This window comes from Panthera onca, chromosome C2 (assembly GCF_046562875.1).
Source record: "Panthera onca isolate mPanOnc1 chromosome C2, mPanOnc1 haplotype 2, whole genome shotgun sequence".
Classification (NCBI taxonomy): Eukaryota; Metazoa; Chordata; class Mammalia; order Carnivora; family Felidae; genus Panthera; species Panthera onca.
In genome coordinates this window covers 71,888,462-71,906,746 of record NC_138347.1, presented here as the reverse complement: position 1 = coordinate 71,906,746, position 18,285 = coordinate 71,888,462, and the positions used below count along the sequence as shown (strand labels likewise).

General features: G+C 37.9%; 1 protein-coding gene across 2 annotated transcripts in view; it reads left to right on the top strand.

The window, feature by feature from the left end:
• The window catches only part of UBXN7 (UBX domain protein 7), a 59,561-nt gene extending 45,045 nt beyond the window's left edge, over nt 1-14,516 (top strand). For both annotated transcript variants that reach the window (XM_060639638.3, XM_060639637.3), the window contains 3 exons: nt 4,872-5,265; nt 5,402-5,481; nt 6,825-14,516. In XM_060639638.3, the coding sequence (XP_060495621.2) occupies nt 4,872-5,265; nt 5,402-5,481; nt 6,825-6,986 (636 nt within the window). In that variant the 3' untranslated portion in view covers nt 6,987-14,516. The remainder of the gene's footprint in view (nt 1-4,871; nt 5,266-5,401; nt 5,482-6,824) is intronic.
• The last annotated feature ends 3,769 nt before the right edge of the window (nt 14,517-18,285 follow it).

Genomic DNA, 18,285 nt, shown 5'->3' with positions numbered 1-18,285 from the left:
CGAGGCAGGCAGTCTAGAATGTGACTTCTGTGGATGTCAAGAAACCAGATTTCTCCTCTTCCTCCCTCCCATCCCCCCATCCTTACTGTTGGCTTGTTCACACAATCACAATATAGATGCTCTGCTCCCAGGCATTATATCCAAGCGTGGACAAGGAAGATGGGGGTAGTGCCTCTGTACAAAAGTAAACAGATACAGATAAGAGTTCTGCTTATTTTAGCTGGACATATTTTCTTGCACAAATACAATTAAGGTCCTGTTAAGAAAGCAAAGAAGACTGGATATGAGATAGGAAACTAGTAGTGTCTGATATAGTGCCATTCTTTAAAATCAACATACATGGTACAGAGTGTCATTATCTGCAGTCAAAGCCATTGTATGTCATGTGGGCATATCTATTTGCTTTTATGTTTGTAATAAGTTAGCCTTTATTTTATTTTTGAAAAGTTATAGCTATTTAAAAAAAAATTTTTTTTATTTTTAATCTCTATACCAAATGTGGGACTCAAACTCTCAGCCCTGAGATCAAGAGTCACATGCTCTACCAACTGAGCCAGCCAGGTATAAAAAAAGTTACAGCTTTTTAAAAAAATTTTTTAATGTTTTTATTTATTTTTGAGGGAGAGAGACAGAGCATGAGTGGGGGAGGGGCAGAGAGAGAGGGAGACCCAGAACCTGAAGCAGACTCCAGGCTCTGAGCTGTCAGCACAGAGCCCAATGTGGGTCTCAAATCCATGAACCGCGACATCATAACCTGAGCCGAAGTCAGATGCTTAACCGACTGAGCCACCCAGGCGCCCCTTGAAGAGCAAATTTTAAATTTTTCATGAAATCCAGTTTATCAGCGTTTAGACTTTGTGCTTTTTGTCTCTTATCTGAGAAATCTTAGCCTAACCCAAGATTTTATCCCATGTTTTTTTTATTTTTAGCTCTTAAGTCAGTGATCCATTTTGAATGAATTTTTGTATATGGTGTCGGGATAGGGTTGAGTTGGGGCTTTTTGTCTGTCTGCATATGGCTGTACACTTGTTCCAGCACCATTTGTTGAAAATATTATCCTTTCTCCATTGAATTGCCCTTTGCACCTTTGTCAAAAAATGATCATATATATGTGTGGGTTTATGGACTCTTCCTTCCAGTGATTATGTTATGTCTTTCTCTACAGCACTTTTCTCTGTCTTAGTGATAGTAGCTTTGTAAATCTCGAAATTGCGTGGTGTAAGTTCTCCAACTTTATTCTTCTTTATAGTTGTTTCGTTATTTCAGATCCTTCGTGTTCCCACATAAGTTTTAGAATCAGTTTGTCACTTTCTTTTTTTAAATTTTTTGAGGAACCTCCATACTATTCCAGAGTGGGCTGCACCAGTTTGCATTCCCACCAACAGTGTAAAAGTGTTCCCCTTTCTCCGCATCCTCACCAATTTCTGTTGTTCCCTGAGTTGTTAATTTTAGCCACTCTGACAGGTACAAGGTTGTATCTCATTGTGATTTTGATTTATATTTCCCTGATGATGAGTGATATTGAGCATCTTTCATGTGTCTGTTAGCCATCCAGAAATCGTCTTTGGAAGAGTGTCTATTTCATGTCCTCTGCCCATTTCTTCACTAGATTATTTGGTTTTTTGGGTGTTGAGTTTGTTAAGTTCTTTATAGACTTTGAATACCCTTTATCCAGTATGTCATTTGCAATATCTTCTCCCATTCTATTGGTTGCCTTTTAGCAAGGGAAGCTGCTGGGATTTTGATTGGATTTGCATTGCTTTATGGATCATATTGGAGAGAATTGACATCTTGACAATATTGAGTATTCAGATCCATGAACATGTATCTCTCCATTTATTTAAGTCTTAAATTTCTCTGAACAATATTTTACAGTTTTTGTATATTGACCTTGTGGGCTGCAGCCTTCCTAAATTTACTTACTAGTTCTAGTAGCTTTTTTGTAGATCCCTTAGAATTTTTTTTTTAATGTTTATTCGTTTTTGAAAGACAGAGACAGACAGAGCACAAGCAGGGGTGGGGCGGAGAGAGAGGAGGACACAGAATCTGAAGCAGGCTCCAGGCTCTGAGCTGTCAGCACAGAGCCCGACGTGAACTGCGAGATCGTGACCTGAGCCGAAGTTGGACACTCAACTGACTGAGCCACCCAGGCGTCCCTAGAATTTTTTATATATATATATAGATGGTCATGTCGTCAACAAATAAAGACTTATTTTACTTCCTTCTTTCCAATCTCTATGCCTTTTCTTTTTCTTAACTAGGACCTCCAATACAAAGATAAATAGAAGTAGTGAAATTAGACATCCTTAACTTGCTTCTGGTGTAGGGGTGAAAGTATTCACTCTTTTACCATTAACTTTGATGTTAGCTATATGTTCCTTATGGATACAGTTGATTTGCTAAAATTCTGTCAAGAATTCTTGGGTCTATATGTTCACAAGGAATATTGGTTTATAGTTTCTTTGTCATTTGTTTTGTCTTCCTTGTAATGCCTTCTTTTGGTTTTGGTATTAGGTTAATGCTGGCCTTTTGATGAATTGGGAAGTGTTTTTTCCTGCTTCTGTTTTCAGGAAGAATTTGTGTAAAATTGATTTTATTTCTTCCTTATTGTTTGATGACATTCACCAATAAAGCCACCTGGGTCTGGAGTCTTTGTGGGAAGTTTTAAACTACAGATTCAACTTATTAATAGATATAGGACTACTCAAGTATCTACTACTTCTTTAATGAGCTTTTTAGTAGGTTTTGTCTTTCCAAGGCTTTGTCCGTTTTATCTGAGGTGTTGAATGTATTGACATAAAGCTGTCCATTATATTTCCTTGTTATTCTCTTTAATGCCTGTAGCATCTATAGTGATTGTTATTAATCCCCTGTTACTGGTAATTTGTGGTTTCTTTTTCCTGACAATCTGATTAGAGGCTTATCAGTTTTACTGATTTTAAACAACCAGCTTTTGGTTTTAATAATTTTTCTTTTGTTTTCTAGGTTGTTGATTTTTGTTCTTTCTCTTTCCTTCTCTGCCGTTTGGATTTAATTTCATTTTCTTTTTCTGTGTGGGTACTTTTTTTATTTAAGATGGAAACTTAGTCATTAATTTCAGACTTTTCTATTATGTGTGTTGAGTTCTGTAATTTCTCTGTAAGTGCTTCTCTAGCTCCATATCACAATTTTTTTCTAGATGAAAGGGAAATTGATAAATGGAATTTTTTAGCTGGGTGTGCTTTCTTTTATAGACATGATTAGGATTCTGTAAGTAAAGAAAGAAAGGAGAATGGATATTGGATAGGAAGTCTGTAGTGTCTGCCATGTTAGACAGTCTTTAAAATCAAACTGCATGCTGTGCACCGTCATTATTATGAACCTGCAATCCACTTAAAAGCCATTGCAGGTCACGTACTTACCCTTTTTTTGGTGGTAGCTTAGCCTTAAGTTTATTCAACATTTTTTCCTTAATTTTTTTTTGCTATATGATTTAATTTTTTTTGTTATATGATACAAAAGCCAAAATGAGGTTCCTTTAGTTTTTTGTTATTGACCCATATATTTTTTGCCTTTTTATTGTGGAAAATTTTAAGCATATTCATAAGTAGGAGTTTATTGAGCCTGTATGTATCCATTAACTAATTTCAGTAATTATTGCATGTGGCCAGTCTTGTTTCATTTATATTCCATCCTATTCACATTATTTTGAAATAAATCTTAAGAATTCACTTTTTATTCATTAATGCTTTGGCATGTATCTTTAAAAGATAAAGACTCTTAAAAAAAAGAAAAAAAGAAAAAAAAAAAACAAAAAAAATAAAGGCTCCTTATTTTTTTGAAACACAATCACAATGCCAGTAACACGTCCTCAATTAACAGCAATTCTTTAATATCAGGACATGTCTACTGTTCAGCTTACAAAATTTACAAAATTTTGTTAACTTATAAAATTTTTTTTTTTAACGTTTTTTTAAATTTATTTTTGAGACAGAGAGAGACAGAGCATGAACAGGGGAGGGGCAGAGAGAGAGGAAGACACAGAATCTGAAACAGGCTCCAGGCTCTGAGCGGTCAGCACAGAGCCCGACGCGGGGCTCGAACTCACGGACCGTGAGATCATGACCTGAGCCGAAGTCGGACGCTTAACTGACCAAGCCACCCAGGCGCCCCTAAAATTTTTTTTAATGATTTGAGTTAGGATCTAAATAAGTTCCATTCAAAAAAACCCATATTTTGTAACTTAATCAGTTTAGCGATACTTGTGACAGAACTTTACCTAGTGGAAAACTGTTGGAATTTGCTTTTCTCATGATCACAATGAAAACCTTCATTGTAATTAAGCTTGGGAAAATATAATTGTTGTTTTTCCCTATTTATTATATGCTGTTTTATTTTGGTTTGAATGTTACAGATCTGTTAGATTTTTTGCAAAATGATGATTACCGAGTTGTTATCCTCTCTGTGTCAGAGCAGTGCTAGTTGAAGAATATAATAAGGAGCAAGGTAGACATCCTTTTCTGTATTGAGTATTTTAAAAACTAGTGTTTGGCTTTATATTTAAAACCTTAATTCTTGTATTTTTCTGGGCCAGGAATAAACCGTTTTCTTGATTTTATTAATTTTGATGTAAAGAAAACTTGTGCTTGCAGCACCGTTGTGGCAGGTCGTAGCACAGTTTTATTTTTGTTTTTAAAATATACATTCCATCTTGGCTGTGTAAGACAAAGTTGTTGCACTTAAATAGCTTAAAATTTAGTAAAGAGAAACATTCAGCAGAAAATAATATTGGCAAGCTGTTATATTTCTCATGTCCTGTTTGACTTTATCTATTTTTGGGTTTAACTGTTTTCTTTTTCTTTCCACCCATGTTTTATGACTGCAACTTGCAGGAGAGCCTTATAGATGCAAGTGAAGACAGCCAGCTAGAAGCTGCCATCAGAGCCTCCTTGCAAGAGACACACTTTGATTCAACACAGACAAAACAGGATAGCCGCTCAGATGAAGAATCTGAATCTGAACTTTTTTCTGGCAGTGAGGAGTTCATATCCGTTTGTGGCTCTGATGAAGAAGAGGAGATAGAGAATCTTGCCAAGTCCAGAAAATCTCCCCATAAAGATTTGGGGCATAGAAAAGAGGAGAATAGAAGGCCACTGACTGAGCCCCCAGCCAGAACTGAGCCTGGAACAGCCACAAACCACCAAGGATTGCCAGCCGTGGATTCAGAAATACTAGAGATGTCACCTGAAAAATCAGATGGAATAGTGGAGGGCATAGATGTAAATGGTGAGTTACATTCTAGACCTGCTTTACTTAAAACTTGAATGTTACTGGAGGGGTTTATATATTTGTTTACATTAGTCTTCTGTCTTAAGCTGTTGTATCTTTTTTTTTTTTTTTTTTTTTTAAACTCTTTCTTTAGGACCAAAAGCACAGTTGATGTTGCGGTATCCAGATGGAAAAAGGGAACAGATCACTCTTCCAGAGCAAGCTAAACTGCTGGTAAGTATATCTAATTGGAAGTGTTTACTTGAAGCAGAGAAACTAATTAATTGGCATAATTGGCTTTATGAGTCTTTGAAATAGATGGTATTTAGTCTGGCCCCTAACTGAAAACTTACTGTGGTGAATCTTAATTCTAAGTATTTTATTACCTTCTTGAATTATCTTAGGCAAGTTACATAGGGTCTGTCCAGTCAAGGATTTTCTGTTCGTGGCTGCATGGGATAGAAACCCAGCTGAAGTTATTACCTAGCAAAGGGGAGTGGGGTGGTTATTTTGAACATTATAGTGGGGCTCTTGGGTTTCCTAGTAGCTGAAACTGCAAAGGGGTTAAGAACCAAGATTGTTTTCCTATGTCTCTCTCATGGGGCTTGTTTTGTTTCCCTCTTGTGATTTTCTGCTTCACACCATTCTTCTCTCTATACTGGTGGTTTTTATTTACCTCTCAGCTTGTACATGGTTCATCTTAGTGATGCTTGAGGGCCTTTTCCTCTGAAGTCCACAGCTAATGGGCCTTTCCTCTGTGTTTTCTAACCCCTGGAAAAGAGAATGGGTCTGACTGGCTTAGCCTAGTGTATGAGTGAATCCCCCTTAGATCAAGTGTCCATACCTAGCTGCTTGCTGTGGCAGGAGATAGTTAATCTGATTCTTCAAGACTATGAGTACAAGTAGGCTGTGGCCACTGGTGCTGATACCCAGAGCTATCTCCCTGGTCTAGCATTTGGAAGGGAATGGGAGACGAGACAATGAACAGAGCAAGTATAGATCACTGTTTTGAGAGGTTTGGTTTTGAAGCTAGTGGGAGAATGGGCAATAACCAGAGGGAAAAAAATGATTGAAGGAAAGACTGAACATGTGTAAGTCTGATGGGAAGCATCTGTAGAGAGGGAGATGTTGAAGATACTTGCAAAGGAATATTCTGTAGTGGCACAGTTTCTAAGAAGGCAAGAAGGGATTCAGTGCACTGGAGGCAAGATTGTCTGTAGGTAGACTGAAGGACATATCTTCTCTGATGAAAAGAAAAGAAATTGATAAAATGTTTAAAAAGAGGACAATAATTTTACAAATAGAAATTGGGTTTATTGGAGAAACAAACATAATCCTGTATATTTCAGTATCACTTAATGGTCCTAAATTATTGGATACAGGTTTATTATCTCCCCATCAAAAGAGTTATATTGGCCCTTCCACAAGGGTAAGCTTTGGCTATGTGAAAGAATAACTTAAACTTCAGATATCTCATCTGACATGATAAAAATGAACATAGGCTATTTAATACCTTAATATATTCTTTCTTTTTATTTCCATCTAACAGCTTTTGTCTTTTCTCTTGTTTTTCATAGGCTTTGGTGAAGCATGTCCAGTCTAAAGGATATCCAAATGAACGTTTTGAACTTCTCACCAACTTCCCTCGAAGGAAACTCTCTCATCTGGACTATGACATTACATTACAAGAGGCAGGCCTTTGTCCTCAAGAGACTGTCTTTGTACAGGAAAGAAATTAACATCATGGCCTGACCTCTCTCAGCTTACCCCTTTTATCCCTTTTCCTGTGAGATACCATGTCACTAAGTATGCATTTTGGCTCATAGGACCATAGAGCCAAAGTCGGGCAAGCAAGTCACCTGCCTTCTGTTTTATTTCTTGCTCTCTCCTATATTCAGTCTCTTCCCCCAACCCCCTTTTTCACTCCTCTTCTGTTTTCTTCTTTTTCCTACTATTCTTTCTTTCTTACCTAATCTGGTGACCAAATGGAAGTGAAAGAATTAGACCTCCTAGTACTGGCTGCAGGAAATGCATGTTCCAATAAGTGGTCTCTTGCACAGCACTTTTTTGGGATCAAGTGATAATGTTACTCCTCAGGCTCCTTTGGTAAAAGAATGGCTAGATTCAGAATAAGAACAACCTCCTTTTTTTTGTAAGGCCCATTTTTTGTAGAGAAAAGAAATTCTATAACGCTTTGTTGTTCATGTAAGAAATATCACGTAACAAAATATTCAGGCTTTTGTTTACATGGAAAAAGCATCCCTTATAATTATTGTTCATTATATTTAAAAATTTTTTTCAAAGGATTCCCATGTTCCCACCTAAAATTATTTTCCATGATATGTGTTATTGGCAGATTGAGTGTTAAATATAGGGTGAGTAGCATGGAGTGGCTTTCAATATCCTAGCCTGAAACAGCTTTCTTCATTATTACTTTATAAATTGTATTGATCCTGCTAGTCCTGGAACGGACGTTTAGTGAGGCGATTTTGGTGACTGGGATAGGAAGGTGCTTGCTGTTTCTGCCAGTACAGCATATTAGTTCCTTTGGCCCTTCCATTGTTTGGGTCCACAAGTGATCTGTAGGAGAGCAACTGTTCAATTAATCATGCAGTACAGTGGCTTGTGGTTGTAACCACTATGGTAATTGATTGTCCTATGTGCTTTAAGGCATACTTATGTATGTCCCGGGGGGGTGGGGGGGGAGAAAAAGATGCAGCTGAGAGTTGCTAACCATGTTCCTACGGTTAGAAAGAATGATTCATTTTTTCACCCCTGGTTGGAACAATTCCTAAAAGGTTCTGGTGACTGAATGAGCTTAATTCCTCTACCGTTTTCTTGCAAAAGGTATCAAAACTGAAAGCCTCTCTAAGGCAAAGACCTTTAAATCCAGTTTATAAGACAACATTTAGTAAGGGAGGTAGAGAAGGTTACCGGTAATCTTCAGATGTGGGGTTCTTCTGCCGACAAAAGCCACATTCAGACTTAGCTGGTGAAAGCTTTTTTCAGTATTATTTAGAAGAGGCCATCTTGAATCTATGTAATACTGTCTGACTTATCACCTTCACCATATGCTCAATTCTTACTTTGAGCTTTAAATAGAGTCCTCTGAAGGGGTAGTAGTGATTCTGGTGGCAAAATCAGAACTTTAACTTGTTCTATAGAATGGACCTATTTTGTCAGTTGGGGATTTGGATTGATTGATTCTTCTACTTGAGGAACATAAATTGCTATTGCTCAGAGACCTTTAGGTTTCCATCTACTTTAAGATCACTCTTTCGGCAACGTGGGGATTAAAAAAAAGATGCTTATTGTGTTGCTAGTACACAATTAGAGAATATGGTTTCTAATGGTTGGATTTTGAGGGACCCTTCCTAAAGAATGAGTATGTATCTCCTCAAGGAAATCATGGAAAATTCTGTTTATTCTTCAGTGAGTCCTTTTGAATTAATGTTCTTACATTTTTTTCTAAGTCTGTGTAAGTGCTTATGTATAAGTATATAATTGTATAAATATTTATAAATATATTTATATAATTACAATTTCATTTATACCTTGAGTCAAAGTTCTCTCTTTAGATTGGTGACTGAGTAATACCATTTCGGTGTTTTTCTCATAGGCTCTCGAGGCTAACTAGCAGCTTCTCATTTATTGAGGAAACATGGTTTTCATGTTAATTCCTCAATTGTATCTCTGAACTTGGATAATATACTTGCTATCTGAGGAATAGAGCTATATACTAGCAAAGGTGCAGTAGAAGGTTTAAAAATTGTTGGTAGTAGACAAAGTCAGAAATTAAAAATTCAGGGAGGCACAGGGTAAGAACTGAGGGTATGCCCAGCTTTGGTGCCGTGTTGGCACCCATCTCCACTCTCAGCAAAGTCACAGCTAAAGTCCAAATCTGTCAAAAATGTGAAGTCAAGAATTTTCCCTGTGGGACTCTGTTTCATTCTTTTACCTACTAACTTCTCTATAAAACGTATCTCAAGAATCCGAGACATGCTCATTAATGATAGGATGTAGTTCTTTTTGATGAGGTCAGCCGTGGCATATCCATTTATGAGAAACCAAAGTGACTTTTTCAACTTGGATAACTGTGAGATGACCGAGTAAATATAAAGTGATTTAAGTAAGCATATCAAAGACTTAGGGCATGAGATACTGATCCAACTTAGATACAGTTGGTGTTTTTAGAGTACAAGATGTAGAGGATTTTATTTTATTTTGAGGCAGAAGTGTAATTATCCTGGGCTTGATATAGAAGCCCATGGGGGAGGGATTATGGATTATACATGGGAAGAGTAAGTATAAAAAGGAGTACTGCTTCGCTCATGAACTCAATTCATTAAAGGAGTATGCTTCCTCCAGTTTGTCTTCTTCTTTGCTCTGCAAATTCCTTTGCTCTTTGGAGGAAAGATTTTACTGAATAGATTAAATGAGGCTAGTAAGATTAGTTAAAAATAGTCATTCCTTACAGGTATTGGAAACAGCTCAAAAGAAAAGATGGGGAGGAAAAGGACAAGATAGACTTTGAGAAGGACAAGAAACAAAGATGGGGAGATGGAATGAAAATTAGTGGGGGAAAAAAGTGACAGGAAACATCTTTTGAATTTGATTTAGAAAGGAACCAGAGAAGAGAAAGAACAGCCAAAGAAAGAACAGAGGGAAGAATGCGGAACTAATTCTGAGTAACTAGCATGTGCTAGGTACTTTATGTGCATTTTCTCCTTTAATCTTCTTATGAACTCTACAAAATACACACTTTCCCCATTTTGTAGGCAGGAAGAAAGTGAAGTTCATAGAACCCACTCAGGATGTCACAGCTAGTAATTGACAAAATCAAAATAGGCATCCAGAATCCATGCTTTTTTTACTCCCTTGCTGTAGTCGCCCACAACAGGGGAATCAATTTACCCAAAAGGTTCTCTTCCTGTGTTTGGCTCTGTAAATTATCGTTTGGTTTGTTTCCTTTTAAAGCTTGTGGGATTTGCACTATGCCTGTAAATTCTTATTTACACCACTGTTTTGAGGGACTGATTATTCCTTTTTTAAAACGGTGCACTGATAAAAATGTGAAAGGAAAATATGTGGCATTATTTGCCAAGAATAGATGGAAAGGCTAAAAAATAATTTTATCTTTTTTAAACCATTTTTTGGAAAAGATACAGTTTTCTTTGTCCCATCCATACCTAAATTGAGCTATGTGTATATTTTTAAATCTTCTATAAAATTCTACTTCCTTGACTCTAGAAGTCAACAAATATTTATTGAGTCCTTAATCAAAGTTGGAAATGTCTTGAAGTCTAATACCTGGTTTCTTCCTGTTTTATCCAGTTGGAAAGACACACTACACATGAGATAATTGAAGAACATGTAAATGTTTACCTTTCTGGGGCTGAACTATAATTACAATAAAACTTGAGAAAAGGGAAAGACTTGTGTAGGCTTTCGTTAGGAAAGGCCACAGAAAACTAAAACTGAAAAGTGGCAAACTCTGTAGCTCAGAGTTTTTGACTCACCTGTATTCTTTAGCTCCACCTTTTGTAACTGCTAGACTTAGGGCACAACGTTTATCGGTAGTGTATATCCAGCACCCAAGTAGGAAAGGATTATTGATCCTAGGACTAAAGATTTTAGCTAGCAAGGATCTCACTTGGACACTTAGGAAAATACCAGAGGGAGCCACTAGCAGCTGGAAAGTGAAGGAAAGATTTAATTTCTCTACCCAAGTACGAATGAAATATATAGAGGGGCACTGTATGTAGGCATGAGTGCACTCGGGTAACAGCTCTGCTATACTAATAGAGAATTGGACTGGATCAGTAGTTCTGTTTTTTCACGTTAAAGGACTTATTCAAGTTTGGCAGGGGTGGGGAATTGTGGGGTTACATATTAATAACATTAAGACCATAGCTGGAGAAAATGTGCATATGAAATTGCAGACCCTTTGCAAAAACTCTAGGAACCCACAGATTGCAGACCACCGAATGAGATTACCTCTGAAGTCCTTTCCACTCTAAACCTTTATGCTTCTAGTTTCTCCTCTTTATTACATATTATCCCTAGGCTAATTAAAAGTTTACTTGTTAATCAGTTCTTTCGCTTTTTTTCTGTGTCCAGATTTCCCAGTAACTTCATCTAACCTCACTGTGTGACCAAAATCTCCAAAAAGGAGACTATCGTAGTTCTAGACCTAGTAATGATCTTTTAAACACAATTCATCAATTTTAAAAACTTCATGCTGTGTTTTGAATCAGTGTTAAGTAGGACTAAAATGTAATTAATGAGAACCAAATATTTCACTGACACCAGAATTAAATTTTATTTTACCTGTGTGCTTAAAGCACTTTACTGGATGAGCAATTGTTAGGAAATTGATTTGACTAAGTTGTAAAATTTACACTTGGTTTTAGCAGAAACAACTTTTTCAAGATCTAATTAGACCAACTTTTAAAAATATTTCTTATCCCACAAGAGTGCATCTCTGTTATGTTGTTCATATTTTCTCTCTCTCTCTCTCTCTCTCTCTCTCTCTCTCTCTCTCTCTCAGTCTGGCCCTCTTTCACTTAACTACTCAATAGTAAATCATGGGATGCAGGTTGCTGAATAAGTGATGGCTTGTGTAAAATTAAATGAGATAGGAAGAACCAACCCTACTGATGAACATGGCAGTTTCCCAGTAATACAAGCCTTGATGAAAAGGCTACTTGAAGACAGCTGTGTCCTATGAATATTCAACTTCATTGATTTGCCTTGCATAGCATATCAATCATTGTCTTGCCTTGACACTTAGTATTGCATTGTGCACAGTTTAGATTAGTGGCAAGAATGTTTAGTACAGAAAATAACCAACAGAGAATACCAAGGCACTATCTTGATTTCTCTTGTTATGTAGAAATTTGGTATTTCGGTGCTGGTTATTTTGGTCTTTGACTCAACCGTGTGTCAGTTCTGCTAGAGAGACAGTTTAGAATCAAGAATATTTTTTTATAGAGATTATGATGACTTTGATCGTTTTCCCATGAAGTGAACTTGTGACTAAATTATTGGATGTGACTATGAGGCCGTGAATTAGAAAGTCTTTTTATCCTACCTTCTCTTTTACTTTTCCATTCTCTATTCTCTATTTTTTGGATATCCATTTTCTGAAAATTAGTCATGACTTTTAATGAAATTAACTATGTTTAAGAAGTTCCATTTCTAAGTTTGAATGTATAACATTTTTAATTTTTCATAAATTAATATATAAGGGAAGAATTTGAAGCAAATGGTTTTATAGCTCATTTTCTCTCTGCACCTAAGAATTCTCTTATTCTGTATATAGAACGGCTAGCTCCATGATACCCTTCCTCCCTTCTTTGTGCTACAGAATGTTCTGTACTGCTTAGAATCTCAGTCATTCTCATAAACATGGTAATTTTTGGTTCAAGCCTTTATTTGCCATATGATCTAAAAGCAGAGGTGGGCAATCCAATATGAACTACTTCAGTAAAACAATTTAGCATTTCTGAAAAGTATTTTCAAGAGATGACCAGATTTACTTGGATTAGAGATACAAATACCAATGGTAGTGTTTTGCCTAAACAATCCCACATTAATGTCTTAATACGAGAAGTTGCCTTCTTATACTTAATTCTGTGGCAACAAATAGCAAGTTTTTGTTGTCTGGTATTTCCTATATACAGACCAAAATGCCCTGAGATTTTCTCTTTTACAGGGTCACTTGAGTCTTCAAATAGGAAGAATAGTCAAACTACGCTGGACTGAACGTGAAAAATTTTATCTGCATCAAAAAAAGTTATTAATCTAACTGGGCTACCACGAATCATTCATTTATTAGATGTAAATAAATAAAATGGGAGACCTTTCAAATCATTGGATAAATTCTGACCTGGAATTGAATTCTCCCCTTAAAATCTTTTATTTGCTTTTTTCATAGACTCAGTATGAGCATCTTAACTAATAAGGGATAGATTCTTGATCTGGAACTGTTCCCTGCCATTCTGCTTTTTTTTCCCTTTTGTCAAGCTTGCTAGCTTTAGAAGAGTACATGTTACCAGGTTCTATTTCAAGTTAATGACTTTGGAATGCTGATGCTCAACTGGGTATCTGAATGTTTTCAACAAAATGGTTTTATAGTATGCTTTTCTTGGAGCTTCTGTGTTCTTAATAATGGAAAATATCAATAAATTATGTGATTCAAAATATAAATAGGTTTTTTACCCTAATCATATGTTCTTAATAACTTTTTGATGATTTATTGCCCTGTAAATTAAACCTCACATGAAGTTACCATTGCCACCAGAAAATCCCCTTTTACCTGCTAATTAGAATGAAAGTAGTATGTGACCTCCACTTTTTAGTTAAGGAGTGTAGCAAGCTTGTAGTAGGGGCTGTTTATCTTACCCATTTTGGGACTTGGGCCTTGGGCCTTGTTACTTTTTCCGTTTATCCCTTCAATTTTGGAAAGCCTGTTTAAAATTCTTGCTGGGAAACAGACAGTAAAGCTATGATATAATCCTCTAGTCTTAGATATAGAGAAATGAGTACCAGTTGATGCTAACATGATACTTAGACTTTGAGGGGCTTTCATCCAAGCTTTGGCATGAATCTTTTATATACAGTTTTTTCACTCCTTTAAAAATCTTTTCTAGAATGGTTTTCCTTTTGATTGTTAACAACTTCTAAGCATCTGGTGTCTTCTTTCTTTTCTTTCTTTCTTTCTTTCTTTCTTTTTTTTTTTTTTTTTTTTTAACCCTTTAAGAAAAGTCCTTTTTCGAGTAGGTATTGATTGTTCCATCAATACTCTCAGGAGTGTTTGTAGGCTCTGTGCATGCTTTGTATGAGTTCAGTTTGAATAATGCGTTTTGAATCATCTGGGATGTCCCAATTCTGGCATGTCTTCACTAATTGTGTTTTTTAAACATTTTTCACATCATTTCCCAAACCTCACTTCCCATCTTATTCAGAGAGGTTAATCAAGGAATGAAATTTGTTTGGGGAATAGGGATGGGGGTGGGTTGGGGACTTGAGTGAGGTCAGCTTGGGGTGTTTGCTTTAAAGTGTTTCTCAAGCAGTTCCTAAGAGTATTTAGAGATTCCCTGGGAATCCTTATTCTGGACAAAGTGGTGGTCTTAGTGAGATTTGCATTTTTAATGCAGGACAGGCTCTAAATTTAATCTGTAGTGTAACTTTGTTATTGAATCCAAGAAGATAATGGACAGAGACAGTGCTCCTATTGTAGCGTTTCTGGCAAGTGCTCCTTAAAAGGCACATAGAGTTCTCTGTGTTCTGGGTTTTTAATCCCATGGTGCTAGGAGATATTTGTTTCTGCAGCTCTTCTCAAAAGTGGGAAGAAGGGTTCGGGACCAGTGAGCAAGGGGGCAACTGGATCATCCACTAAATTGTTTTGTTCACGACACACTAGAGACCCTCCTGTACATCTAGCAAGTGATAATTAAGGTGCTAGGGAAAGCCTTAAATTTGAAGACACATGGAGGCGATAGCAAATCTAAACTTGGAGGAGGAAAAAACCATGCCATTAGATAAAGCAGAGCTGTGACTGCTGGCTAAGACTCCATGGAACTTCCACTTGCTCTAAAACCAGGGAAATCTTAGATAACTGGGTGTGATGTATCTATAGATACACATAGTCTATAGGTAAATAATTTCCAAAATGGGGGTCTTTCAGTTGGTGATCCTCTGGTTTTGGCTGTACCAAATTGTGAATATTGCTGTGTTGTACCCAGTTGCTTTATATTGGTACTGCAACTTGAACGGGGCGGGTGGGGTGGGACATTTGGGGTGGGGGCGGGAGGGGAGTGGGACGATCAGTCTTTTGAAGACATCAGCTCACTGTGCTGAGAGAGGGACCAAACTCAAGGAAACCTCTGATCTATAAATTCAACTGCTGCATTTTTTTATAAATACATGTAAATGTCCTGTTGTAATATTTGATCTTGGAAATAAAATCAAAAACTTTTCAGTATTAGTTTTTTGTTACTGTTTTTGTGAGAGAAGACTCTCTCTAGATATTACTTTTAATTAATATCATTCAGGATTCAAAAGCTTGCCCTCATATGCTCATGTTTAGGATCCTGAAGTATTTATTGACAGAGGTTAGTTCATAGTCGCATTGTCAAGGATAATGTTTGCTAGCTTCTCTTTTAATAGTATGTCGAAACTTTATGGTAAGTGCTGTATAAATGTTAGTGAAATTGTCATGAAATCTTTGGGTGAGCTGGCCTTTTAGGAAAGTAGGATCCTATAACTCGATATTTGGGCAATTCAAGCATGTAATCTTTCAGACCAGGAATAGTGATTAAGGACTCAGTTTAAACAAGTAAAGGAAAAACAGAATTACTAAATTAATGGGAGAAAAGCCAGGAGATATGATTGTATTATATCATAGAAATTGAGGTCACTGCCTAGCTCATGGTAACCCCAGAAACCAGTTTGTGCAATGCCTCTTGCTCTTTTTTTTTTTTTTCTTTAACATTTATTATTGACAGACAGACATAGAGCATGAGCAGGGGAAGGGCAGAGAGAGAGGGAGGCACAGAATCTGAAGTAGGCTCCAGGCTCTGAGCTGGCAGCACAGAGCCTGACACGGGGCTCGAACTCACCAACTGCAAGATCATGACCTGAGCTGAAGTTAGTCGCTTAACCAACTGAGCCACCCAGGTGCCCCTGCCTCTTGCTCTTAAGGAACTATTCCTCATCCCCACACTTCAGCAACCTATCCTGATGGGACTTGCCATCTTCTTCCAAGACTAGGTCTCCCTGGCCACATGGGTCAGCCAAGGGTTGGACCTAAATAGTAAATTGGACTGAGAGGGGGTGTCTCCCATTCCTCCAGCCACAGGATACTTATTCTTAACTGACCTCACTATGTGCCAAATAATAGAAGTATGGGGATGAGCACAACAAGCACAGCCCTGTCCTCAAGGAACGTATTTTCAATGAATACAGACAATACACAAATTTAAAGACAAAGGTTTGATTCAAATACTGTGAAAAAAATAGAAAAGCAGATAGAGAATTCTGCTTTAAATAAGATGTTGGAGAGTTAACATTTAGGCTGGCACCTGAAGGATTCGGCGAAGGTGGCCATGCCAAGAGTAGGAGGGGAACCTCCAAGCAGAACAACAACTGCAAGAGCTGGGGAACAGGATGTACTTGAGGTATCGAGAGAAGGCAAATGGGTCTGGTATGTAGTGAGCAAAGGGAGTGGCCTAAAACGCGCAGGAGCCAGGTCATATAAGGCCTTAGTAGGCCCTGGTAAGGAGCCCAGATCATGTTCCAGGTGTAATGAGAAGACATTATCATGTGGACAGTGAGTTGGAAGAGCGCAAGAACAGAGACTGTCGCAGTGATCAAACAGCAAAACAGAGGTCTCCTGGACCAAAGAGTGAGAGTGGAACTGGGAAGTAGTGTATAGATTAGAGATGCATCATCAAAGTAGACATGGAAAGACTTACTGTCGGATCAGATGTGGAGGAACGAAGGAAAGCGAAATCAATCATGAGTTTCCGGCAGGGAGTAGGTAGCGGTGTCGGTACTGAGGCAGGAAGATGTGATCAGGCAGGTTTGGTCGGGGGAGAGATCATTTTGGACGTGTTCACTGTGATACTTCCAAGGGTAGGTGTAGTACAGGAAGTTGGACATGTGAACGCGAAGCTTGGAGGAGAGGTGGACTGGAATTAGAGATCTGAAAAACCATCAGCATTACAGAGTTTATTAGTCCCATGAGAAAGAGTGAGGTCACCTAGGGACAAAGTTGAAGCAGAGGGTCCAGAATCCAGGTCTGGAGATCACCCAACAGAAAGAGGCCCAGTCGAGGGGATGCAGCCAATGAGAGAAGAGAAACACCAGAGTGAGGTGTCAAGGGAGTGAAGAGCGAGAATTTCAAAAAGGCTCTAGAGGCCACCTAGGTCTAATTCTGTCTCAGGCTCAAGTAAAAAGGACAGGGAAGTGTTTATTAGATGCAAAAAGTCACTGAGGAGACCAAGAACCTCAGTGTGGTGTTGGAAACAGAAGCCTAATTGGAGTGGGTTGACGTTTGTAATATTTGTATACTAATGAAATAAAAAGAAAAACAATACTTCCTCTTCAGTGGACTGGTATGAATGGCAATTCTTTCAACATCTATCTTCCTTTTTTTTCTCCCTCCAATTAAGGGAATGTGCTCTCCTGTTTAGTCAGCTGTCAGTTGAGGTCGGAGCCCACCCACAAGGAAGCTGACAGTCTGTCACTTTTATTTGGGGAAGACTGGCCTGATGGTCATCATCTTTTCCCCTTCCCTCTGCCAGTGAATTCCATGCTCTCAGCTTCCTCTATTCCTTGCTCAGACCCCACCTCCAGACCCCCCAGTATCCCTCAGAATGGAACATCTGTCTCTCCTGTTCTCCTAAGCCTTTCAGTCTTGGTTTATGGCATTAGGCAAATTATTTTCCCACCCAAGCCCCGTTCTTAATGTGTGCTTTTCCTAGACTCCCATCTGCTTCTCCCTAGAAATGTCACCACCAAAGTGGTAACTAGTAGATGTGTCTCCAGTGGAGCCAAATTCTAAGATTATTAACACATCGGTAAAAAGGTAACGCTGTAGTTCTTTTGTGGCCGTGTCCAGGCCTCCGTTACCATAGAGGCTTCCTACAGGGACGTGAAGAATTTGAACTAAAGCTGGCCTTACTAAGTAAAACTGTTGCAAGTATGCCGTTTCTAAAAGAAGTATCTTATCGGTAAGACTGATCATTGAAATGTGACACATTTACCCTAAGGAACAAAAACCTACAGCTGCTATCATAAGCCCCAAAGAAGTCTGGTACTTTCTTTCAGGGGTTAAAGCCAAATTCCATCACTTCCCTTTGCTCCACAAGCACCATTTTAATGATACCCATATGAGAGTGTCAGCTGTTAGATAAGCCATTGAGTTGGGAACAGAGACCCCTTCTAAAAATCTGAGCGAGATCTGGCAGTTAGCCATCAGATCACTCTAATGGCTCAAGTAACAGATTTCTAACAGCTAATGCATATAAA